We start from the raw sequence: 26,809 nt of genomic DNA on the forward strand, positions 1-26,809 counted from the left end.
TTGCATATTCTTGCCTCCTTTGTCAAAGACTAATTGACCATATAATCATGGGTTTATTTCTGGGCTCTCTTTTCTCTTCCATTGATCTATATGTTTTTGTGCAGTTCCATACTGTTTTGATTACTATAGTTTTGTAGTATATCTTGAAATCTGGGATGGTGATACCTTCAGTTTTGTTCTTCTTTTTCAAGATTGCTTTGGCTATTCGGGGTCTTTTGTGGTTCCATACAAGTTTTAGATTATTCTTTACAACCATTTCTTAGTAGATGATATAAAATAACTTTCAGAAGATATACTATAGCCAAAAGAATTAAATAGTCTATAAGTTTCAGCTATATGCATCCATTCTGAGAAGTGAGTTGGTTACTACCTTCTATTTTCACATATTGTTTGCTAAAACTAAACCATGAAATATAACTCTTATTCTGCTCTTTTTGTATACCTGACTCATCAAGAGACCTTCAAGAAATTAATATAAGTCTGATAATTTTAGTTAGATCCATAGGGTGAGTTGCACATCATCGTTTGGTTAGAAAAGTAAACAGGCAAAATGGGATATAGTAGGTACAATGTACTTTAGTTCCTTTTCTCCCTTCTTACCACCTGCTCCTCAATTTTATAGCCAAGCAACTGCTAGTTTCTAATAATCAACTAATATGTTACCGACCTTCATATGTTGAACAGAATCTTCAGACCTAACACTCTGCTTGTCACTCATAGGCACTTAATAAATATTTGTTTGTTACACAAAGTGCCTTGCTTTTCTATAATAACATGTATGTAAAGCTAAAAGAACTCTATTGGAGGAGAATATGACAACTTTTTTTTAGATGTGTTGAGGTTAAAGAAATAGTCTAACTTGAGAGTGCCCTGTAAGCATTTGAAATTTATCAATCTAGCGATTATAATGAAAGTCTTGAGAAGAAATGAGATTTTTGAGAAAAGGAGAGGTTGAGGGAATGAAGAAGACTAGTGAAATAAGAAGGGGACTTTTAGAGGTTGGAAAGAAGTTAACAATGACTTGTAACAATAATGATGCAAGATAGAGAATCATCTAGTTCACAGAAATCAAGGCAGAGAGGAATTTTAAGAAGAGATACTTCAATCAATGATGTCAAATACTGTGAGATAATAGTTTTTAAAAGGAAATCATGAAATTTCTTCTTTCCTTCAGTCTTATTCAGGCTCAGCTAGGATGCATTCCCATACAAGACTTTGCTTTGACACAAGATACCTCGAAGATTTTCAGAAATGGCTCACGAATTACAAGATGTATGTTATAGGATTAATGGTTTTCAGTATTTTTCCCAGTAAACTATTATACTAGATTTAACACTGGAAACTTTTTTTTAGGGTTGTCAGAATTTGTGGCTGTTCAAGAAAAGAAGTTTGCTGTACTATTGAACAGTTTGATACTAGCTAAATGTTTTAGATGCAAACTTTGGGAAAACTCTCTACATATATCCAAACAGCTGGAAAAAATTGGTAGGTACTGAATACAGGCAGGGAATTTGTCAATGTCTGTAGTTTATTTTGTTTTTCATTGTTATGAAAATTATCCTATGGTGTTTATAGACCTTAAGAAAAAATGTGTTTGTAGGTATAAATAAGGTACTGAACTTTACTTCTCTTGAAAATCTGATTTTCATTTTCTCCTGCCTGAAGGATTCTATTTGAAATCAATTGGGAAACTAATAAAAATGAATGCTCTTTTTTTTAAAGATTTTTAAAAAATTTATTTGAGGGGTAGGGCGGAGAGAGAGAGGATGAGCAGGGAGGAGGAGCAGAGGGGAGGGAGAAGCAGACTCCCCACTGAGCAGGGAGCCCTGATGTGGGGCTCCATCCCAAGACCTTGAGACCATGACCTGAGCCAAAGGCAGATGCTTAACCAACTGAGCCACGCAGGCGCCCCTAATAAAAATGAATACTCTTATTTTTAAATTTGTTCTCGAACCAAGAGTGAAAGTTTGTTTTAGTAATTAGGTAACTATGTGTTGCTCTCTCTTTCACTTTTATGATTGTTTTGCTCTCAATGACAAGGTACAGAGCTAGCAATCCTAGCCATTCCTAATTCATTACAGAGAATTATGTCACTTATTTATATCTTAACTTCTTTCTCTTTTTTTCAGTAATAGGACAATATTCGCACTGATCTTCATAGAGATTCTGTAGACAAAAGATTGTGCCTAATTATTTCCTATCTATTGAGATCAGCTGAAGTTATGTACTGAAAAAGTCTAGAGGGTGCCAGTTACAAAGACTGGGATATAACTAAGTACTCTAGAGTTTTCCAGTTTGGTGCCTTTGATTTTGTGATCCTATTCCTCCTTCTCTCTAAGAAGAGAGTTGTTATTCCATGACTGACAGCTTTGTTAGCTCTATAATTTTATATGCATCTTGGGGACATTAAAAAATTATGTGGTTGGTTATTAGGGATTGTCTCATTATTCCTTAGAACAAAGATCTCCAACTATTTTGTGAGGAAGTGCTTTTTTATTTCCTTGAAGTTTGAAATCAGTGGGATAACAGAGAACTGACCAGTCCTGGGAACTGGGGCGAAGATGGGGATTAGCTGGTGAAAGTAAGGTCAAATTAGAGGAGGGGTTCTTGACATTAAGACTCACCTTTCTACTGAAGTCCTAGCAAACCAGATGCTGCACCCATCTCAAAAAGATGAGTTCTAAAGTGGGAAGGAGGTTCCATACAACATTTAGGAAATAACAACTTACAGAAATCTTGAAATTAAGTTAAATGATTATTAAGAAAATTTTCATTATATTTGAAAAAGAGTCTTTCTGACTTTCTAGAATATTGTCAGTCAGGCATCATTTGCATCCTATCCCTTCCAAATTGTCGAACACCGATGTGTTTTTTACACTTACTCAGTACGGCTGAAGAAAAAGAAGCAAAAATTGCCCAACAAAATTCATACACTAGAAAAATGGGAGAATTGAAATAAAAAAGCAAATCTAAGTTCTTCCTGAGCATCAGGAAAAAAATAATGAATACAAATTGATTTTCAACAATGTTTATAAAAAATTAAAATTCAAGAAAAGTTTTGAGGGAAAATGAACATGAAGGAATTATTAATACTAGGAGTTGTATCATAAGAATGAATAAGAGAAATTCCCAAGGATAGTTAAAGGTATGGAAAAAGAAATAGTGTAATATCCCCACCAGTAATATATGTGCCTTAGGCAAGATTTTTGGAATTTTATATTTTGGAATTTTGGAATTTTATACTTCTGACAGTATCTCCTATTTCAGGGTTTGGTTAAATTCATTTGTGAGTGTAAGAATTTTAAATTCCAGTTTCTTAAAGCATAAAGAAACAGAGACAGTGCAAAGATGGAAGTGAACTTGATATATTTGAAGAACAAAATTAAAGCAATTGTGGCTAGAGAGCAATTGTGGCTCCTCCTCAGCAAGAGGAGAATGGTAGGAAATTAAATGGGGCAGGTAGGCTGTGGTCAAGTCAGATAGGTAAGGGAGTTTGGTCATGGTAAGAAATTGTCACTTTATTCTAAATGCAATGGAAAGGAATTGGAAATTTAGACAGAAGAGTAAAATTATCTGATTTCAGTACAGAAACCTAGAACTCTGTTTCTAAGATGGAAATAGAGAGCCATAGCTTTATGAAGCAATATTCCCATCCATAAATCATGTTATCTTTTTTTCAAACATGAGTGTAATACGTAACAGTAGGAATCGCTTGGTACTTTCTCTATGGATGACATGTGATAAAAATAAGAGTTAAATCATCATGTGGACCAAAGAGTTCCTCTTTCTTCTATTAAGCAAATACAGGTTTTATTTCAGTTTGAAAAAATAAATACGAACAATTGAATGCCACAGCCCAAATAATCGAACTGAAAACTTTTTTAAAAAACTTCAAAAATTAGTTATTAATCTGGATCTTAAAAAAAAACTTTTTACTAATGTCATTGAAAAGTTAAGTATAGATTTAGTTTAAAATGGATTGTTTAAAAACTGCTATTTGATTAATTTTCCACAGGTATAACATTGTCAAATGCAATGGTAAATGCAGGTTTGACCTCCTTTAAAAAAATAGAAGAAACAGATGCAAGGGAACTTGAACTGGTATTTAATATTCACTTATTCCTAATGTTACCTGAATTTTATCTAAATTTTAAAGCCTACTTTTATATCTTTATTTCTTCTAAAAAATTGTTTTCCTTCTCATAGTCATAAGTATTTTAATTTAAGGTTTTGGGTAATAAGCATTATTAAAACTATTGATGCTAAAAAGTATTTTACTAAAAGAACTTCTAGTCTTGTAGTAAGAATATAATGATATAAATGTTTTTAGATTTTAAATAGACACCCCCCTTTTGGAACGCAAATAAAAGAAACAGTGATGTATCTACCAAAATATGAACTTGAAGTGGAACAGGTAAATATTTTTTGGGTTTTTTTTTTTCTTAGGTATTTTCATTGTCTTTTCAGGAATAAAACTATCTATAGCTGACTTGGAGCTGAATAAGAGTAGTAAGGTTATCTTTAACACTTTTTATGCCTATCCTTTTTTTAAAGATTGCAAGATATAGTGATACCATGGCGGAAATATTAGTGACCATTATATTAAGAAACTTTGAACAGCTACAAACTAAAAGAACAGCACCAGATTCTCACTATGTTACCTTAATCATAGGTGATGCAGATAATCAGCTGGTTTTTAAGCACAAAATTATGTAAGTGTACAATTTCCATTTGATTTTATTTCTAAGCATATACTATGAAAGAAAAATTCTGCTGAGAAAGAGTACTAAAATCACTGTAGGGTTAATTAAATTACATTTTCCTTTCACTGAAATGGGGTGGTTTCTTGTCTGTTAAAGAAGGTATTAACATTGGCTCTGTTGTCAGTACTCAAATGAACAAAGTGTGAAATCTATCACCAAGGTTTGAAACAAGTGAATAAATGACCTTTAGGAGTAGCTATACGCCACTGTTGAACTTTCTTATTTTGTTGCTTTTCTCCAGTCATTCACAACGTTACTACTCTTTCATTATCTTCCTCCTGCTTCTTCAAGATATACCTAATATTTCCAAATTAAAATACAACAAACTACTATAGCTCCATTGTAAGATCAGGCAACCAGTTCAAATATATAAAGGAGTTACCTTCCCTTACACCTGATTCTCTAGCATGCCATTCTGTGATTTTTACATCAGCCTTTTTTCTGATACTGTTCTTTTCTCCCAGGATGCCATAGGCAAACTCTAAGGTTAGCAGTTGTAGGTATAGCTAATATTTTTTGAGCTCTTTGTAGGTTCCAGATAATGAATTGTTTAATCTTTGTATAGACAGATGATGCTATCATTATCTAAATTTAATAGAGGAAGAAATTGAGACCGAGAGTTTAATTAATTTGTCTAAGCTCATATAGGTAGTTTATAGCAAAGTCTAGATTTAAACCCAAGCAGTCTTACTCCAGAGCCTATGCTCCTAATCATATTACTTTACTTGTGAGTTCAGGATTAGCAGTCACTCTGAAATGGGAATCTCATTGTTGCCAGAGCACTGGAAGATACCTTCCCAAAATAGTCTGTTCAAGGTTCCTAAAGGGACTATGGTGCCTAATAGAACATCCCTTTCACTGTTAACCACTTTACTGCAGCTAGCTGTGACACATTTATTGAGAATATGTCATTGTACAAATCTTTGTTCTCTGTGACAAGTCTAAAGACAGTCTTGACTATATAAAGCTAAAATAAGTTCAATCACAAAATTGGTTGCTGGTTTGTGATGTTTTTGAATATAGACTATTTTATATGAATTTTAAAGATACTATTCAAGTTCTCACAAATTCGTGTATCCTATATATAGACATTTAAAAGTGGTAGTGATTTAGGGGCAAGCTCATGGGTTGTTGATATCAACTATATATTCAGGTGGGCCTGAAATGAGGCAATGCAACTTGGAATCAGCTGTTTGGTCAATGTGTAGTTAGAAAATTATGGTTGCAGTAGCCCCATTGACACTCCATTTCTCCCTCCTCAGAATTTGCAGCTAGTAGTTTTCAGTACTGATTTCAGTTTACTACCAGATAGGACCTATCTAAGGGTCAGTCTGCCTTGATGATTAATATATTATTTCATTTAGTATTTGGATCACTATTTAAATGATATGTTATTCTTTTTCAGGGATTCTATTTTGCTAAAAGCTGGAAATTGGACTAAAAAGATTGATGTGAAGAGAGCTTTTAAATCTGAAGATCTTAGCATAAATCTGATTAGTTCTGAATATGGTCAGTTCATTGAAGTAATGAACATATAAATGTAAAGAATATGATAACATTTAAAAATTTCCTTCATGCTGAAACAAAAACAATTTAAATGATATTGTGTAAAAATAAGTTATTTAAATAATATGAATAATTTTAAAGGAAGTTTCATGTGTTTAGATATGTAAAAGATAGCATGGACTAAGATAAAAAAATTAAAATTGTATCTATTCATTTATAGGTATTTTATTTTCCAAGATAATAAAATTTCAATTGTTGTAGGAACATTGATTTTTGTTTTTATGATGATAGATGTATAAATTTTAATTTGTTATATTTTTTAACTCTTTTTTTTTTTACATTTTTATTTCCTGGACTTGTTAGTTCTTTCATTTCAAAAGGTATAGAAATATGAGAGATAATAAAAACAAATAAATGATCTCATGGCTAGATTTATATGACTAAGTCCTTGTATACTTTTTTTCCTTTTCCAGTTGGACTTGATATTCAGCAGAAATTTACAGTCTTTTACTTAGGACCCAAGAGGCTTGGAAGTCAAATAATTATGCGAAAAAAATCAGAAACAGAGATTTTCCATTCTAAACATTCAAATAGATCTACGGTAGCAGGACCCAATAAAGGTAAATAGCTATATTTATTCCTGTATTGCATTAAAGCAAAGTTATGACTAGGGAGGAGTATCAGTGTTATAGTACTGCTTCATTCAGATGTAGAGACTCGGGAATTAGATATTTAAGCTTCATAATAATTACATTAATAATATATAGTAGGAATTCTTTCTTATAACTAATATTTGTCAAATTGGGGTGATATTTGGAGCACAAGTTATTTGACTAGTTTTTGATATACAGTGCCCCTTTTTCATACCCACTCTATTCTTATGGCCATTGTTGGGGAAGAGCAAATGATATATAAGACTTTATAGATTTGATGAGGCAAACCAGGTGACAGTGAACTTTAAGTTTTTTTATTATGGAATATTTCAAACATACACAGAAGTAGACAGACCTGTGTAATGAACCCTTATGTACTCATTACCTAAATTAAACAATGATTAACTCATGGCTTATATTGTTTCATCTATACCTCTCTTCAGTTTTCCCCTTCTATATTTTGAAGAAAATTGGATATCATATCATATCCTCTGTAAATGTTTCAGTATATATTTGTAAATGTAAGGATTTAAGAAAAAACATATATTACTCTTACACATAAAAAGCTAATAGTCACTAATATCATCCAATCCTGAGTTAATATTCAGATTGCTAATTACCTTATAAGTAAGGGGAGCAACTAATAGGTACTGAGGAATGTGAAAGCAGTGGTTCCTACCAAAGTGACCTAGACAGTTATGCTTTCTGAATTGGTAGTTATAATAAATAGTAACTGCAGTGAAAGAAGGCAGGAAGAGCACATATAGAATTATTCTGTGAACCCATGAACACTCATCTCCTCCTCTTTAAAGAACACAGAAGAGAGTGCCTGAGTGGCTCAGTTGGTTAAGCATCTGCCTTTATCTCAGGTCGTGATCCTGGTGTCCTGGGATTGAGCCCCGTTTTGGGCTCCCTGCTCAGCAGAGGAGTCTGCTTCTCCCTCTCCCTCTGCCTGTCCCCCTGCTCATGTCTCTTTTGTGCCTCTTTCTCTCAAATAAATGAATAAAGTCTTAAACAAACAAACAAAAAAAGAGCACAGAAGAGCTAACATTTCTGGGTGGGATGCAGTAGTTTGTGGCAGGCCAGTGCATCCACAATAACAACTATAAAGCCTACCTAAGTTATAAATATTATAATTTTTAGGACATCTGTGAAAGCAGACTAAAGGAACTAAAATTCTAGAGGGAGAACCATTTCAGGACTGAGGAGTCAAGGACCTATAGGCTCTTAATTAAAAGCCTGAGTATGCCGTGCTCTCAAAAGGGGTTTATGTGATCAGCCACTCACCATGTTTGCCTGACAGAGGAAAAGGAAACCTTCTTTGGTGGAAAATAATATAATCTGGAATCTACAGACACAATGTCTGCCATACAATAAAAAATGATGAGACCTTCAAAGAGGCAAGACCATATGACTTATAATTAACAATATAAAGAAATGAAACAGCTCTGTAGATGATTCAAATAAGAGAGCTAGCATTTAAAGATTGTAAAAAATAACTATGATTAATATTTTCAAGAAAATAAAGGAAAAAAATAAATGTATGAAAGGCTGGGATATTTCACCAGAAAATTGTAATCCATACAGAGATTTAAATGGACTTTCTTGAATTGAAAAATACATTATCTGAGGTGAAAAACTTATTGGTACGTTTAATAATGGATTGGATATAGCCAAACTCAGGATCTGTGAACTGTTAAACATATCAGGAGAAAATATTCAAATTAAAGCCCAGAGATAAGAGAATGGAAAGAACACACAAAAAAAGCATAATACTCAAAAGTTCTAAAATAGGCATAATTAAAATCTCTGAAGCACAGAAGAATGGGACAAATGCAATATTCAGAGACAATGGCTGAGAACATTCCAAAATAATGAAAAACATCAACTCATAGATTCAGAATTTTAGCAAACCCCAAGAGACTAATGCACAGAAAATCACAACTGGGCATGTTATAACAAAATGCTGAAAATCTTAAAAGCAGACACGGAAAAACCATATTACCATCAAAGGAGCAACAGTGAAACTGACAGCTGATTTATCAGCTATGATGATAGAAACAGAAGATAATGGACCAACAGCTTCAAAATGCTTTAAAATGCTGCCAACCTAGATTTCTGTGCCCAGTGAAAAATATCTTTAAAAATAAAAGTGAAATAGAGACACTTTGAAGAAAAACAAAACAAAACTGAAGCACTCCATCACTATTACTAAGTTTATTGGCCTGCAGTAAAAGAGATACTAAAGGGAGTTCCTTAAAGGAAAATGACCATGGATGAAAGTACAGAAATGCTGGAGGGAATGAAAAACTGTAGAAAGGGCAAATAAATGGCTAACTATAAATCAACTGTTGTAAAACAGTAATTGGAATGACTTCTAGAGTTTTAAATATATGTAGAATCAAAATGCAAAAATGTTCTTACCTCAGGACTACAGCACATCAAATATGAGGAATATACAAGGACAGAAATAATAAAGAGAAAAGCAGAAGTGAATGAAATATAGAATGTAAATGTACAACAGAAAAATCAACTAAGTTAAGATTTGGTTCTTTGAAAGGATGAATAAATTTAAAAAGCCCTTATCAAGACTGGTAAAGAGATAAATACAAATTAACAATATTAGGAATGAAAAAGGGGATACCACTACAGGACATCAAAAAGATAAAGATATTGTGAATAATTTTATACCAATAAATTTGACATAATTTGGGTAAAAATGAACAGATCCTTCAGAAGCAAAACTTACTGATGGAAAAAACAGAAAATTTTAGTGGTCTGATACTAGTAATGAAATTGAAGCAATTAAAAATCTTTCCACAAAGAAATCCTGAGAGTCAGGTGATTTCACTGCTGAATTTCCCCAAACATTTAGGAAAAAATAATATCAAACTTACCCAAATTTTTCAGAGAGTAGAGAAGGAAAGAATAGTCTACTGATGTAATTTTTTTGAACAGAACCAACATGGGGATCTTGATTTCAAAACCTGACAAAGACATTAAAAGAAAGGAAAATTATTCACCAATGTACCTCATGGAAATAGATCCAGAAGTTCATAACAAAATATTAGCAAGTAGAATCTGGCCATATATTTAAAAAGCATACTACAGTACAATTAAGTATGGCTTATTCCATGTATGCAAGAGTACCTTAGCATTCAAAGATGGATCAATGTATTTCTCTATATTAACAGGAAAAAAAAGAAGAAAACCATGTGATCCTCTTGATAGAGGTCAAAGAAGTTTGACAGAAATTCAATGTTCATTTTTTATTAATATATATATGTGTATGTATATATATATATATAAAACAAACGTCATGCACAGTGGTGAAATCATTTAAAAACTTTCCCATTTAGATGGAGAATGATACAAGAATGTTCTCTATTACTATATCTATTTAACATTGTGCTAGAGGTCCTAGTCAGCACAATTATATAATAAAAAGAAATAAAAGTGATAAGGATTGGGAAGAAAGAAATAAGCTCTCATTACTTGAAAGCAACATGATTATAGGGACACCTGGGTCGCTCAGGTCGCTCAGACGCAGTTAAGCGTCTGCCTTTGGCTCAGGTCATAATCCCAGGGTCCTGAGATCAAGTCCCACATTGGGCTCCTTGCACCTTGCCTGCTTCTCCCTCTCTCTCTGCCTTCCTTTCCCCCTGCTTATGCTCGTTCTCTCTCTCTCTGTCAAATAGATAAATAATCTAAAAAAAAAAAAAGCAACGTGATTATATACCTAGAAAATCCAAAAAACTCTATAGACACACTGTTAGAATTAATATATAAATTTAGAAATATCGCTGGATACAGAGTCAATATAAAAAAACTACAATAGCACTAAAAAGAATAGAATATTTAAGAATACATTTAATAAAATTAGTGCAAGATGTGAACACAGGAAACTACAAAACACCACTGAGAGAAATTAAAGAAGACATAAATAAATGGAAAGATATCCTATTATAAATCTTAATATTGTTAAGGTGGCAACATTTTCCAAATCAGTCCACAGATTCAATGCAATCTATCAAAATCCTAGCTCTGCTTTTGGCAGAAATTCACAAGCTGATTTTAAAATTCATATGGGAGGAGGGAGGCAAGATGGTGGAAGGGTAGGGGACCTCATTTCATCTGGTCCCTTGAATATAGCTAGATAACTATCATACCATTCTGAACACTTATGAATTCAACCTGAGATGTAAGAAAATTGCTGGAATTCTACAAATAGAAGAGCAACCCCTTTTTGCAAGGTAGGAGGTGCAGAGAAGTGAATCCGAGGGGATGTATCAGATGATAAATGGCAGGGGGAGGGAGCCTCCATAAGCCAGCTACCAGAAGTTGATATAGTCCCAGAGTGCGAAATTGGAACCTTAGAAGTCTGCCCCAGTGAGAGACATCCCTGCCTGGTGCTCAGGTGGTGAAGTGGGGCAGAATTCTAGGTGGGACAGTGTGGTCTCAGGATCCTCAGGGTCACAGAAAGAATGGGGGTGCCTGAGCCAACAGAGTTCCCAAGCATTGAAGTAGGGAAACCAGTTATGGTCAGTGAGCCCAGGAGGGGGCTCTCAGCTCTGTTTTCCATGAACTGAACCACAGCACAAAAGGGCAGAAATGCTGCCACCCCTGCCTTCCCCTGGAGAATCGGTGCAGACACGCACTGCAGGAGTCTGCAGAGTTTGGCACACACAGAAGTGTGCTTATGCCTGAGGGTTTACTGAAGAGAGGGGGCTGTGATCTTTCAGCTCTGGGGCTGGAGATCAGGACCTGGCCACTTTTATTTTCATCCTCTAAAGAGGCATAGAAAGCCTTCAGGGAACAAAAGCCACGTAGAGCAAACAGAAGCAGCTTACGCTGAGCCTGGCCCCCTGGCAAGGGGCAGTGCAACTCCACCCAGGCAAAGACACCTGAGAATCAGTGCAGCAGGCCCTTCCCCCAGAAGACCACCTGGAACAACAAGCCAATAGCAAGTTTGCAGAGTGCACAGGACTGCAAAACTCTAGCACTAGGGGAAAATAGTATATAGAATTCAAGGGTCTTTTCTCATGATTCATTTATCTTTCAGTTTATAACTTTCTTTTTCTTTTTTTCTTTTCAACTAATTTCTTATATTAACTCTTTATTTTTAAGTCTTTTTTGACTTAATTTTGACTTAATTGACTTTTATTTTTACATTTACACATTATAGGTATATTCTTCATTTTTGGCTTCCTTTCACTGTATTCAATTTTATTTTTGTGTGTATACCAGTTTTGCTTTCTTTACAATTTTGGGATTTAGTGTCTTCTAACAAACAGACCAAAATATACCCAGGACCAAGTGGATCACCCTGTTTTGTCCACCTGGGAGATTATATTCTTTCCCTGCCTTTTTAGTTTTTTCTTTTTCTTTTTTGGTTTCTGACCTCTACAGATTTGTCTAATGTATATTTTGCTTGGGTTGTGGTTGATATTTTTTATTTTGTTCTCTTGTTCATCTATTCTTCTCTGGGCAAAATGACTAGGAGGAGGAATTCACAGCAAAAGAAGGAACCAGAGGTAATACTCTCTGCCACAGATCTAATTGATATGGATATAAGTAAAAGGTCAGAGCTGGAATTCAGGATAATGATTATAAAGCTACTAGCTGGGCTTAAAAAAAGCATAAAAGACATTAGAGAATCTCTTAGTGCAGATATAAAATCTAATCAGGCTAAAATAAAAAATGCTTTAACTGAGATGCAGTCTAAATTGGATTGCTCTAACAGCTAGGGTAAATAAGGCAGTGACATAGAAGACAAGTTGATGGAAAGGAAAGAAGCTGAAGAAAAGAGAGAAAAACAACTAATGGACCATGATAGGAGGCTTTGAGAAATCAGTGATACCATAAAGCAAAACAATTTTAGAATTATTGGGGTCCCAGAGGAAGAAGAAAGAGAGAGAGAGGACAGAGGTATATTTGAGCAAATCATAGCTGAGAACTTCTCTAATCTGGGGAAGGAAACAGGCATTCAAGTCCAGGAGGTAGAGAGGACTCCCCTCAAAATCAATAAAAATAGATCAACACCTTGACATATAATAGTGAAGCTTGCAAATTTCATGGGGCGCCTGGGTGGCTCAGTTGTTAAACGTCTGCCTTCGGCTCAGGTCATGATCCCAGGGTCCTGGAATTGAGCCCCGCATTGGGCTCCCTGCTCTGCGGGAAGCCTGCTTCTCCCTCTCCCACTCCCCCAGCTTGTGTTCCTTCTCTCGCTGTGTCTCTCTCTGTCAAATAAACAAAATCTTAAAAAAAAAAAAAGTGAAGTTTGCAAATTTCAGAGATAAAGAGAAAATCCTGAAAGCAGCTCAAGACAAGAGGTTCTTAACCTACAGGGGTAGGAACATTAGGCTGGAAGGCCTATCCACAGAGACCTGGCAGGCCAGAAAGGGTTGACATGATATATTCAGGGTACTTAATGAGAAAAACACGCAGCTAAGAATACTTTATCCAGCAAGGCTGTCATTCAGAATTGAAGGACAGATAAAGAGCTTCCAGGACAAACAGAAACTAAAAGAATTTGTGATCACTAAACCAGCCCTGCAAGAAATATTAAAGAGGATCATGTAAATGAAGAGAGAGCCCAAAAATAACATAGACAAGAAAGAAACAGAGACAATCTACAGAAACAAGGACTTTACAGATAATACAATGGCACTAAATTCATATTTTTCAATAGTAACTCTGAATGTAAATGGGCTAAATGATCCACTCAAAAGACACAGGTATCAGATTGGATAAAAAAGCCAAGACCCATCCATATGCTGTCTACAAGAGACTCATTTTAGACCTAAAGACACCTCCAGATTGAAAGCAAGGGGTTGGAGAACCATTTATCACACTAATGAACATCCAAAGAAAGCTGGGGTAGCAATCCTTATATCAGACAAATTAGATATTAAACCAACGACTATAATAAGGGATGAAGAGGGACATTATATCATACCTAAAGGGTCCATCCAACAAAAAGATCTAATAATTATAAACATTTATTCTCCTAACTTGGGAGCAGACAATTATATAAACCAATAAATAACCGAATTAAAGAAACACATCAATAATAATACAGTAATAGTAGGGGACTTCAACACCCCACTCACAGCAATGGACAGATCATTTAAGCAGAAGATCAACAAGGAAAGAAGGGCTTTGAATGACACACTGAACCAGATGGACTTCACAGATATATACAGAGCATTCCTTCTTAAAACAACAGAATACACATTCTTCTTGAGTGCACATGGAACATTCTCATGTGGGAGAATGTTCTATGGGAACTATGGGAATAGATCCCATACTGGGTCACAAATCAGGTCTCAACTGGTACCAAAAGATTGGGATCATTCCCTTCATATTTTTAGACCACAATGCTTTGAAACTTGAACTCAATCACAAGAGGAAATTTGGCAGGAATTCAAATACTTGGAGGTTAAAGAGCATCCTACTGAAGAATGAATGGGTCAACCAGGAAATTAAAGAAGAATTTAAAAAATTCATGGAAACAAATGGAAATGAAAGCACAACCTTTCAAAACCTTTGGGATACAGCAAAAGCAGTCCTAAGAGGGAAGTACATAGCAATACATGCCTTTCTCAAAAAATTAGAAAAGCCTCAAGTACACAAGCTAACCTTACACCTAAAGGAGCTGGAGAAGGAACAGCAAATAAAGCCTAAACCAAGCAGGAGAAGAGAAATAATAGATTAAGTAGAAATCAATGAAATAGAAACCAAAAGAACAGTAGAACAGATCAATGAAACTTGAAGCTGGCTCTTTGAAAGAATTAATAAGATCGATAGCCAGACTTATCAAAAAGAAAAGAGAAAGGACCCAAAGTAATAAAATCATGAATGAAAGAGGAGACATCACCACCAACACCAAGGAAATACAAACAATTTTAAGAATGTATTATGAGCAACTATATGCCAACAAATTAGGCAATCTGGAAGAAATGGATGCATTCCTAGAAACTTAAAAACAGAAACAGGAAGAAACAGAAAACTGAACAGACCCTCAGCAAGGAAATTGAAGCAGTAATCAAAAATTACCCGACAAACAAGAGTCCAGGGCTAGATGGCTTCCCAGAGGAATTCTACCAAACATTTAAAGAACTACTCCCTATTCTTCTGAAGCTGTTTCAAAAAAATAGAAAGGGATGGAAAACTTCCAAACTCATTCGATGAGACCAGCATTACCTTTTTTTTTTAAATTCCAGGCCAGCATTACCTTGATCCTAAAATCAGACAAAGAGCCCACCGAAAAGGAGAATTACAGACCAATATCCCTGATGAATGTGGATGCAAAAATTCTCACCAAGATACTAGCCAATAGGATCCCATAGTATATTAAAAGGATTATTCATCATGACGAAGTGGGATTTATTTCTGGGCTGCAAGGATGATTCAGCATTCACAAATCAATCAGCATGATACATCACATTAATTTAAAAAAGGACAAAAACCATATCCTCTCAATTGATGCAGAAAAAGCATTTGACAAAATACAGCATCCGTTCTTGATTAAAATTCTCCACAGTGTAGGGTTAGAAGGAACATACTTCAATATCATAAAAGCCATATACAAAAAGCCCACAACAATTGACATTCTCAATCGGGAAAAACCGAGAGCTTTTCCCCTAAGGTCAGGAACACAACCAATGCCCACTCTCACCCCTGTTGTTCAACATATAGTACTAGCCTCAGTAATCAGATAACAAAAAGAAATAAAAGGCATTCAAATTGGCAAAGAATAAGTCAAATTCTAACTCTTTGCAGATGACATGATACTTTGTATGGAAAACCCAAAAGACTCCACTCCAAAATTACTAGAACTCATACAGGAATTCAGCAACATGGCAGGATATAAAATCAATGCACAGAAATCAGTTGCATTTCTATACACTAACAATGAGACAGAAGAAAGAGAAATTAAGGAATTGATCGCATTTACAATTGCATCAAAAACCAAAACATACCAAAGAATGAACCAAACCAAAGAGGTAAAGGACCTGTACTCTAAAAACTAGAAAACACTTATGAAAGAAACTGAGGGAGACACAAAGAAATGGAAAAACATTCCACACTCATGAACTGGAAGAATAAATATTGTTAAAATGTCTATGCTACCCAGAGCAATATACACATTCAATGCAATCCCTATCAAAATACCATCAACATTTTCCACAGAGCTGGAACAAATAATCCTAAAATTTGTATGGAACCAGAAAAAACCCCGAATAGCCAGAGGAATGTTGATAAAGGAAACCAAAGCTGGTGGCATCACAATGCCAGACTTCAAGCTCTATTACAAAGCTGTAATCATCAAGACAGTATGGTACTGGCACAAAAACAGACACATAGATCAATGGAACAGAATAGAGAACCCAGAAATGGACCCTCAACTCTATGGTCAACTAATCTTTGACAAAGCAGGAAAGAATATCCAATGGAAAAAGGACAGTCTCTTCAATAAATGGTGTTGGGAAAACTGAACAGCCACATGCAAAAGAATGAAACTGGACCATTTTCTTACACCGTGCACAAAGATAAATTCAAAATGGATGAAAGACCTAAATGTGAGACAGGAATCCATCAAGATCCTAGAGGAGAACACAGGCAGCAATCTCTTCAACCTTGGCCACAGCAACTTCTTGCTAGACACGTCTCCAAAGGCAAGGGAAACAAAAGCAAAAAATAAACTATTGGGACTTCATCAAGAGAAAAAGCTTCTGCACAGCAAAGGAAACAGTCAACAAAACTAAAAGGAAACCTACAGAATGGAAGAAGACATTTGCAAATGACATATCAAATAAAGGGCTAGTATCCAAGATCTATAAAGAACTTACCAAACTCAACACCCAAAAAACAAATAATCCAGTTGAGAAATGGGCAGAAGACATGAACAGACGTTTCTCCAAAGAAGACATACAAATGGCCAACAGACACATGAAAAATGCTCCACAACTCTTGGCATCGGGGTAATACAAATCAAAACCACAATGAAATACCACCTCACACTGGTCAGAATGGCTAAAATTAACAAGACAGGAAATAACAAATTTTGGTGAGGATGCATAGAAAGGGAGACCCTCTTACACTCTTGGTGGGAATGCAAGCTGGTACAGCCACTTTGGAAAAGAGTATGGAGGTTCCTCAAGAAGTTAAAAATGGAGCTACCCTAAGACCCAGCAATTGCACTGCTGGGTATTTACCCCAAAGATACAAATGTAGTGATCCAAAAGGGCACCCGCACCCCAGTGTTCATAGCGGCAATGTCCACAATAGCTAAACTGTGGAAAGAACGGAGGTGTCCATCAACAGATGAATGGATAAAGAAGAAGTGGTATATATATATATACAATGGAATATTACTCAGCCATCAGAAAGGATGAATACTTACCATATACATCAATATGGATGGAACTGGAGGGTATTATGCTGAGCAAAATAGGTCAATCAGAGAAAGACAATAATCATATGGTTTCACTCCTATGTGGAATATAAAAAAGAGTGCAGAGGATCATAGGGGAAGGGAGGGAAAACTGAATGGGAGGTCATCAGAGAGGGAGAAAAACCATGAGAGACTCTTAACTATAGGAAACAAACTGAGGGTTGCTGGAGGGGAGGTGGTTGGGGGGATAGGGTAATTGGGTGATAAGCATTAAAGAGGGCACATGGTGTGATGAACACTGGTGTTATAAGCACCTGATGAATTATTGAACACTACATCTGAAACTGATGTACTATATGTTGGCTAATTGAATTTAAACAAACAAATAAAATTCATATGGGAATGTAAGGGATCTGAATTAGCCAATCAGTCTTGAAAAAAAAGAACAAAGATAGAGGACTCACAATTCCTGATTTCAAAACTTATTACAAAGCCACGGTAGTCAAAACAATGTGGTACTGGCATAAAAATAGCCTATAGATCAACAGAATATATTTGAGAGTACAGAAAAAATCCCATACATCTGTGGTCAATTGATTTGGGACAAAGATGTTAAAACAGTTCAGTGGGGGAAAGAATAGCCTTTCAACAAATAGGGCTGGACAACTGGATAGTCAGTTGAATTAATTATATCATAATTACTTCATACCATATATGGTATTACTTCATACCATAAATACTTCATACTATGTAAAAATTAACTCAAAATTTGTTAAAGACCTAAAAGTAGGAGTTAAAACTATATTACTCTTAGAAGAAAACATGGGTTTATATCTTCATGACCTTGGGTTAGGCAATGGTTTCTTAGGTATGACACCTAAAGCTCAAGCAACTAAAAAAAAAAGATGAATTGGACTTCATCAAGATTAAAAACTTCTGGGGGCACCTGGATGGCTCAGTTGGTTAAGCGTCTGCCCTCAGCTCATGTCATGATCCCAGGATTCTGGGATCAAGTCCCACATTGGGCTCCTTGCTTAGCAGAGAGCCTGCTTCTCCCTCGGCTTTCCTCTCTCCCTGCTTGTGCACTCTTTCTCTCTCTCTCTCTATGACAAATAAAGTCTTTTTTAAAAAAAGATTAAAAACCTTTGTGCTTCAAGTAACACTATCAAGAAAGTGGAAAGGCAACCCAAAGAATGAGAGAAAATATTTGCAAATCACATATCTGATAAAGGACTAGTATTTGGTATATATAAAGACGTTTTACAACTCAACAATAAAATAGCAAGGAATGAAATTCAAACTGGTAAAAGGATATGAATAGACATTTTTGCAAGAAAGAACTACAAATGACCAATACACACATGGAAAGTTGCTCAACATCATTAAAATGGAAATGCAAATCAAAACCACAATGTGATACTACTTCCCACCCACTTTAGTAAAAAAGATGGACAATAATAAGTGTTGATGAGGATGTGGAGACATTGAAACCCTCATAGCACTGCTGTGGGAATGCGAAATTGTGCAGCTGCTTTGGAAAACAGTTTGCCAGGTCCTCAAGAAGTTAAACATAGAATTACCATGTGACCCAGCAGTTCCTTTTCTGTGTTCATATCCAAAAGAATTGAAAACATACAAAAACTAGTATGTGAATGTTTATAACATCATTATTCATAATAGCCAAAAAATAGAAACTGAAATGTTCACCAATGATGGAATGGGTAAGTAAAATGTAGTATAACCATATAATGGAATATTCAGCCATAAAGAAGAATAAACAACTGATACATGGATGAACCCTGAAAACATTATGCTAATGAGAGAAGCCATTCACAAAAGGTGAGATATTGTTAGATTCCATTTATATGGAAAGTTTAGAATAGGCAAATTTATAGAGATGGGTATAGGAAGGAAGATGCAGAGGCTGGATGTAGGAAGAAATGAGTAACTACTAACAGGTATGTGATTTTTTTTTTTATTTGGATTTGTATCATCTTTAGTGTATATGACAATACATCTTGTTTTTTTTTAATTTTTTATTGTTACGTTAATCACCATATATTACATCATTAGTTTTTGATGTAGTGTTCCATGATTCATTGTTTGTGCATAACACCCAGTGCTCCATGCAGAATGTGTCCTCTTTAATACCCATCACCAGGCTAACCCATCCCCCTACCCTCCTCCCCTCTAGAACCCTCAGTTTGTTTTTCGGAGTCCATCGTCTCTCATGGTTCGTCTCCCCCTCTGACTTACTCCCCTTCATTCTTCCCCTCGGTATGTGATTTTTTTTTAAGATAATGTTCTGGAATTAGATACAGTGATGGTTACACAACCTTGGGAATATACTAAAAACGTACAAAACTGTACACTTTTTAAAAGGGTACATTTTATGGTATGAATTCATACCATATTTCAACTAAAAAATTAGAAAAGCAGTAGTATTACTATATGCCAGCAAACAAAAAAGAGATAGAAATCATAATTTTTAAAATGCCATTTACAGTAGCATCAGAAATCAGTTTAAGAAAGACAATTTAGAATTAGAGCTGCACAAAGATAATGTAAACTCAGAGCCATCAGCTGACCATCCTTTACCACATGCAGAAAGGATCACAGACAGCTGAGTTTGGGAAGAGAAAACTAAAGCAGAGGTACAGAGGTGCAAAGGTGAGAATGCCAGAGCTGAGATTATGATGACTTTCTATTTCTTGGTTTCGGTCCCTTCTGATGCCTCGCCGAATTGCTGCTTTGGATTCTGTGACATATCTGTGTTCATGTAACACATTTCCCCCCACTCACCAGCTGTTTTTGTTTAAAGTAGCTTGAATTGTTTGTTATTTAAAATTGTAATGAGAAGTTGGAATGTTTACTATACTTCCTGCTAGTATGAGCCTTTTATAAGGGCAAAAGTTCCCTACATATTTTGCACAATCCTGTGAATATGGGTAAAAGATGCTTCCTATCAAATAATATTTTATTACACACACACACACACCCTTCACATACATATACATACAACCATTCCAAATCTTTTTTTTTTCAAATTTTTATTTAAATTCCAGTTAGTTAACATACAGTGCAATATTGGTTTCAGGAGTAGAATTCAGTGATTTGTCACTTACATACCACACCCAGTGCTCATCATAACAAGTACCCTCCTTTAATACCCATCACCTATGTAGCCCACCCCCACCTGCCTCCCTCCATCAACCCTCAGTTCTCTATCATTAAGAGTCTCTTATGGTTTGTTTCCCTGTCTCTTTTTTTCCTCCTTCCCATATGTTCATCTCTTTTGTTTCTTAAATTCCACATATGAGTGAAATCATATGGTATTTGTCTTTCTCTAACTGACTTATTTCTCTTAGCATAATACACTCTAGCTCCATCCACATCATTGCAAATGGCAAGATTTCATTCTTTTTGATGGCTGAGTGATATTCCAGTGTGTGTGTGTGTGTGTGTGTGTGTGTGTGTATACATACATACATACATACATATACCACATCTTCTTTATCCATTCATCAGTCAATGGACACTGGGGTACTTTCCAGATTTTGGCTGTTCTTGATAATGCTGTTATAAACATTGGGATGCATGTACCCCTTCGAATCTGTATTTTTCAACCATCCCAAATCTTATGAACATTCCAATTATATAATTAGTTCTTATATACAAATTCATATATCCCCAAATAAAGATACACAATTATACCTTTAAACATAACATACATATCCTATCTGCACCTTTCTCAGTAAGTGACATAATGAAAGGGTCATAGATTTACCCTACTAAGTTTGTGACAACAAAATTAGGGCTTTTTCAAAACAATCCAAATTTCAATTTTTCTGACCTCCTGTCAGACCAGGTTATTAAATGATACAAACATATTCAGTTCAGAGGCTGCTAAATAATTGTTTCTAAGTGTGCTTGCAAGTTCAACACATACTTTAGTATTATAATATCATATTATGGGGCCATATATAAAAACAAAAATATGCACCTTAATTTACATAATATAACTAAAAATTATTTTCATGCTTCTTGTGTTTGAAAACATTCTTTTAGCAGTAGTTTCTCATCTATATAGTCCAATAGATAACATTTTTGTAAAATTTAAAGAAAAATATTTTTGGGGGCACCTGGGTGGCTCAGTTGGTTGAGCGACTGACTTCGGCTCAGGTCATGATCCTGGAGTCCCGGGATCGAGTCCCGCATCGGGCTCCCTGCTCAGCGGGGAGTCTGCTTCTCCCTCTGACCCTCTTCCCTCTTGTGCTCTCTATCTCTCATTCTCTCTCTCTCAAATAAATAAATAAAATCTTTAAAAAAAAAAAGAAAAATATTTTTGCTATTTTTAAGGTATGACAATGTGAAAAATACACTTTTTTGGTTGTAAAATATTTAAAAATTTTCAGGTCTATTCTTAATACATAGGTTTAGACATTTAAACTTTTGGTCCTTTAAATAGATTCTCAGTAAGAAGTATGGACTTTGGGGGTGCCTGGTGGCTCAGTTGTTAAGCCTCTGCCTTTGGCTCAGGTCATGATCCCAGAGTCCTGGGATCAAGCCCCACATTGGGCTCTCTGCTAGGTGGAAAGCCTGCTTCTCCCTCTCCCACTCCCCCTGCTTGTGTTCCCTCTCTCTCTGTCTCTCTCTTGTCAAATAAATAAAATCTTAAAAAAAAAAAGAAGTATGGACTTTAATTTGAAGAAAATTGATTTGACATTAGTAAATTCATTTGCATTTGCTGTGCCATTCTGAGTTGAAAATTTAGTATATTTGGAAAAATGAAAAGATAAATGCCTGAGCACTGTGGAAGTGTGCAGATTTAAATACTAGTCAAAACACAGTTTGCTTTTCTTTATACTTTTTGGTGTATAAATGCATTAAATTGCAAAACCAGGGACTCCAATTCATTAGTGTTACCTTTTTCTTGATAAATAACAAAATGATAGTATATTTGACAAAAAATTAAGAGGAGATGCTCTCTCATTTAAAAAGTAAAGTCATATGGGGCGTCTGGGTGGCTCAGATGCTTAAGCTTCTGCCTTCAGCTCAGGTCATGATCCCAGGGTCCTGGGATCAAGCCCCACGTCTGGCTCCTGGCTCAGCAGGGAGCCTGCTTCTCCCTCTCCCTCTGCCTCTCCCCCTCCTCATGCTTTCTCTCTCTCTATCTCTGTGTCTCGAATGAATACATAAAATCGTTTAAAAAAATAAGAAGTAAAGTCATAAAGTGCATAAATCTCATTAACAGAAATCAGGAACTGCAAGTCAAAGTAATATTCTTTTAGAAATATTAATCCCAGGGGTGCCTGGGTGGCTCAGTCAGTTAAGTGTCCGACTCTTGATTTTGTCTCAGGTCATGATCCTGGGGTTGTGGTATTGAGCCCCAGAGTCGGGCTTCCCCCTCAGCAAAAGGTTTTTTGGAGATTCTCACTTTCCCTCTCCCTCTCCACCCCCCCAAAATAAAGAAATAAATCTTAAAAAAAAATATTAACTCCAGTAGCTAGCTTATGCAGAGACCAATTATTTAAATTTATAATTAGGATGCAAGGCTAAGTGTGTCAGGGGTTATGTGCCTACTATTATCAGTTTTTCTTAGATTTTTTTTAAATAATTTTTTATTGTTTTATTTTATTGTTATTTATACATTACATCATTAGTTTTTGATGTAGTGTTCCATGATTCATTGTTTGTGCATAACACCCAGTGCTCCACGCAGAATGTGCCCTCTTTAATACCCATCACCAGGCTAACCCATCCCCCCACCCCCCTCCCCTCTAGAACCCTCAGTTTGTTTTTCAGAGTCCATTGTCTCTCATGGTTCGTCTCCCCCTCCGACTTACTCCCCTTCATTCTTCCCCTTCTGCTATCTTCTTTTTTTTTTCTTTACATATATTGCATTATTTGTTTCAGAAGTACAGATCTGTGATTCATCAGTCTTGTACAATTCACAGTGCTCACCATAGCACATACCCTCCCCAATGTCTTATCACCCAGCCACCCAATCCCTCCCACCCCCCACCACTCCAGCAACCCTTAGTTTGTTTCCTGAGATTAAGAATTCCTCATATCAGTGAGGTCATATGATACATGTCTTTCTCTGATTGACTTATTTCACTCAGCATAACACCCTCCAGTTCCATCCACGTCGTTGCAAATGGCAAGATCTCATTCCTTTTGATGGCTGCATAATATTCCCTTGTGTATATATACCACATCTCCTTTATCCATTCATCTGTCGATGGACATCTAGGCTCTTTCCATAGTTTGGCTATTGTGGGCATTGCTGCTATAAACATTGGGGTGCACGTACCCCTTCGGATCCCTACATTTGTATTTTTGTGGTAAATACCCAGTAGTGCAATTGCTGGATTGTATGGTAGCTCTAATTTCAACTGTTTGAGGAACCTCCATACTGTTTTCCAGAGTTGTTGCACCAGCTTGCATTCCCACCAACAGTGTAGGAGGGTTCCCCTTTCTCCACGTCCCCGCCAACATCTGTCGTTTCCTGACTTGTTAATTTTAGCCATTCTGACGGGTGTGAGGTGGTATCTCATTGAGGTTTTGATTTGGATTTCCCTGATGCCGAGCGATGTTGAGCACTTTTTCATGTGTCTGTTGGCCATTTGTATGTCTTCTTTGGAAAAATGTCTGTTCATGTCTTCTGCCCATTTCTTGATTGGATTATTTGTTCTTTGGGTGTTGAGTTTGATAAATTCTTTATAGATTTTGGATACTAGCCCTTTATCTGATATGTCATTTGCAAATATTTTCTCCCATTCTGTCGGTTGTCTTTTGGTTTTGTGGACTGTTTCTTTTGCTGTGCAAAAGCTTTTTATCTTGATGAAATCCCAATAGTTCATTTTTGCCCTTGCTTCCCTTGCCTTTGGCGATGTTTCTAGGAAGAAGTTGCTGTGGCTGAGGTGGAAGAGGTTGCTGCCTGTGTTCTCCTTTAGGATTTTGATGGACTCCTGTCTCACGTTTAGGTCTTTCAACCATTTGGAGTCTATTTTTGTGTGTGGTGTAAGGAAATGGTCCAGTTTCATTCTTCTGCATGTGGCTGTCCAATTTTCCCAACACCATTTGTTGAAGAGACTGTCTTTTTTCCATTGGACATTCTTTCCTGCTTTGTCAAAGATGAGTTGACTATAGAGTTGAGGGTCCATTTCTGGGCTCTCGATTCTGTTCCATTGATCTATGTGTCTGTTTTTGTGCCAGTACCATACTGTCTTGATGATGACAGCTTTGTAATAGAGCTGGAAGTCCGGAATTGTGATGCCGCCAGCTTTGCTTTTCTTTTTCAATATTCCTCTGGCTATTCGGGGTCTCTTCTGGTTCCATACAAATTTTAAGATTATTTGTTCCATTTCTTTGAAAAAGGTGGATGGTATTTTGATGGGGATTGCATTGAATGTGTAGATTGCTCTAGGTAGCACTGACATCTTCACAATGTTTGTTCTTCCAACCCATGAGCATGGAACGTTTTTCCATTTTTTTGTGTCTTCTTCAATTTCTTTCATGAGTATTTTATAGTTTTCTGAGTACAGATCCTTTGCCTCTTTGGTTAAATTTATTCCTAGGTATCTTATGGTTTTGGGTGCAATTGTAAATGGGATCGACTCCTTGATTTGTCTCTCTTCTGTCTTGTTGTTGGTGTATAGGAATGCCACTGATTTCTGTGCATTGATTTTAAATCCTGCTACTTGACTGAATTCCTGTATGAGTTCTAGCAGTTTTGGGGTGGAGTCTTTTGGGTTTTCCACATACAGTATCATATCATCTGCAAAGAGTGAGAGTTTGACTTCCTCTTTGCCAATTTGGATGCCTTTGATTTCTTTTTGTTGTCTCATTGCTGTGGCTAGGACTTCTAATACTATGTTGAATAGCAGTGGTGAGAGTGGACATCCCTGCCGCGTTCCTGACCTTAGGGGAAAAGCTCTCAGCTTTTCCCCATTGAGAATGATATTCGCTGTAGGTTTTTCATAGATGGCTTTTATGATATTGAGGTATGTACCCTCTATCCCTATCCTCTGAAGAGTTTTGATCAAGAAAGGATGCTGTACTTTGTCAAATGCTTTTTCTGCATCTATTGAGAGGATCATATGATTCTTGTTCTTTCTTTTGTTAATGTATTGTATCACGTTGATTGATATGTGGATGTTGAACCAGCCTTGCAGCCCAGGGATAAATCCCACTTGGTCATGGTGAATAATCCTTTTAATGTACTGTTGGATCCTATTGGCTAGTATTTTGGTCAGAATTTTTGCATCCATGTTCATCAAGGATATTGGTCTCTAATTCTCCTTTTTGATGGGGTCTTTGTAGGTTTTGGGATCAAGGTAATGGTGGCCTCATAAAATGAGTTTGGAAGTTTTCCTTCCATTTCTATTTTTTGGAACAGTTTCAGGAGAATAGGTATTAATTCTTCTTTAAATGTCTGATAGAATTCCCCTGGGAAGCCATCTGGCCCTGGGCTTTTGTTTGTTGGGAGATTTTTGATGACTGCTTCAATTTCCTTAGTGGTTATAGGTCTGTTCAGGTTTTCTATTTCTTCCTGGTTCAATTTTGGTAGTTGATACATCTCTAGGAATGCACCCATTTCTTCCAGGTTATCTAATTTGCTGGCATAGAGTTGCTCATAATATGTTCTTATAATTATTTGTAATTCTTTGGTGTTGGTTGTGATCTCTCCTCTTTCATGCATGATTTTGTTGATTTGGGTCATTTCTCTTTTCTTTTTGATAAGTCTGGCCAGGAGTTTATCAATCTTGTTAATTCTTTCAGAGAACCAGCTCCTAGTTTCGTTGATCTGTTCTACGGTTCTTTTGGTTTCTATTTCATTGATTTCTGCTCTGATCTTTATTATTTCTCTTCTCCTGCTGGGTTTAGGCTTTATTTGCTGTTCTTTCTCCAGCTCCTTTAGGTGTAGGGTTAGGTTGTGTATTTGAGACCTTTCTTGTTTCTTGAGAAAGGCCTGTATTGCTATATACTTTCCTCTCAGGACTGCCTTTGCTGCATCCCAAAGATTTTGAACAGTTGTGTTTTCATTTTCATTGGTTTCCATGAATTTTTTAAATTCTTTTTTAATTTCCTGGTTGACCCATTCATTCTTTAGTAGGATACTCTTTAGCTTCCATGTATTTGAGTTCTTTCCGACTTTCCTCTTGTGATTGAGTTCTAGTTTCAAAGCATTGTGGTCTGAAAATATGCAGGGAATAATCCCAATCTTTTGGTACCGGTTGAGACCTGATTTGTGACCTAGGATGTGATCAATTCTGGAGAATGTTCCATGGGCACTAGAGAAGAATGTGTTATTCTGTTGCTTCGGGATGGAATGTTCTGAATATGTCTGTGAAGTCCATTTGGTCCAGTGTTTCATTTAAAGCCTTTATTTCCTTGTTGATCTTTTGCTTAGATGATCTGTCCATTTCAGTTAGGGGGGTGTTAAAGTCCCCCACTATTAATGTATTGTTGTTAATGTGTTT

The 26,809-nt window shown here is 36.0% G+C and overlaps 1 protein-coding gene across 4 annotated transcripts in view; it reads left to right on the forward strand.

Annotated features, from left to right (window-relative positions):
• Window positions 1-26,809, forward strand: part of HFM1 (helicase for meiosis 1) — a 120,953-nt gene that overhangs the window by 62,445 nt on the left and 31,699 nt on the right. For all 4 annotated transcript variants that reach the window (XM_088022943.1, XM_088022942.1, XM_088022945.1 and 1 more), the window contains exons 23-29: window positions 1,175-1,272; window positions 1,354-1,485; window positions 4,016-4,101; window positions 4,331-4,414; window positions 4,555-4,712; window positions 6,169-6,272; window positions 6,743-6,889. In XM_088022943.1, the coding sequence (XP_087879069.1) occupies window positions 1,175-1,272; window positions 1,354-1,485; window positions 4,016-4,101; window positions 4,331-4,414; window positions 4,555-4,712; window positions 6,169-6,272; window positions 6,743-6,889 (809 nt within the window). The remainder of the gene's footprint in view (window positions 1-1,174; window positions 1,273-1,353; window positions 1,486-4,015; window positions 4,102-4,330; window positions 4,415-4,554; window positions 4,713-6,168; window positions 6,273-6,742; window positions 6,890-26,809) is intronic.

This window comes from Eumetopias jubatus, unplaced genomic scaffold (assembly GCF_037043125.1).
Source record: "Eumetopias jubatus isolate StellerSeaLion01/CBP00866 unplaced genomic scaffold, mEumJub1_p1.0 scaffold_4, whole genome shotgun sequence".
Taxonomy (NCBI): domain Eukaryota; kingdom Metazoa; phylum Chordata; class Mammalia; order Carnivora; family Otariidae; genus Eumetopias; species Eumetopias jubatus.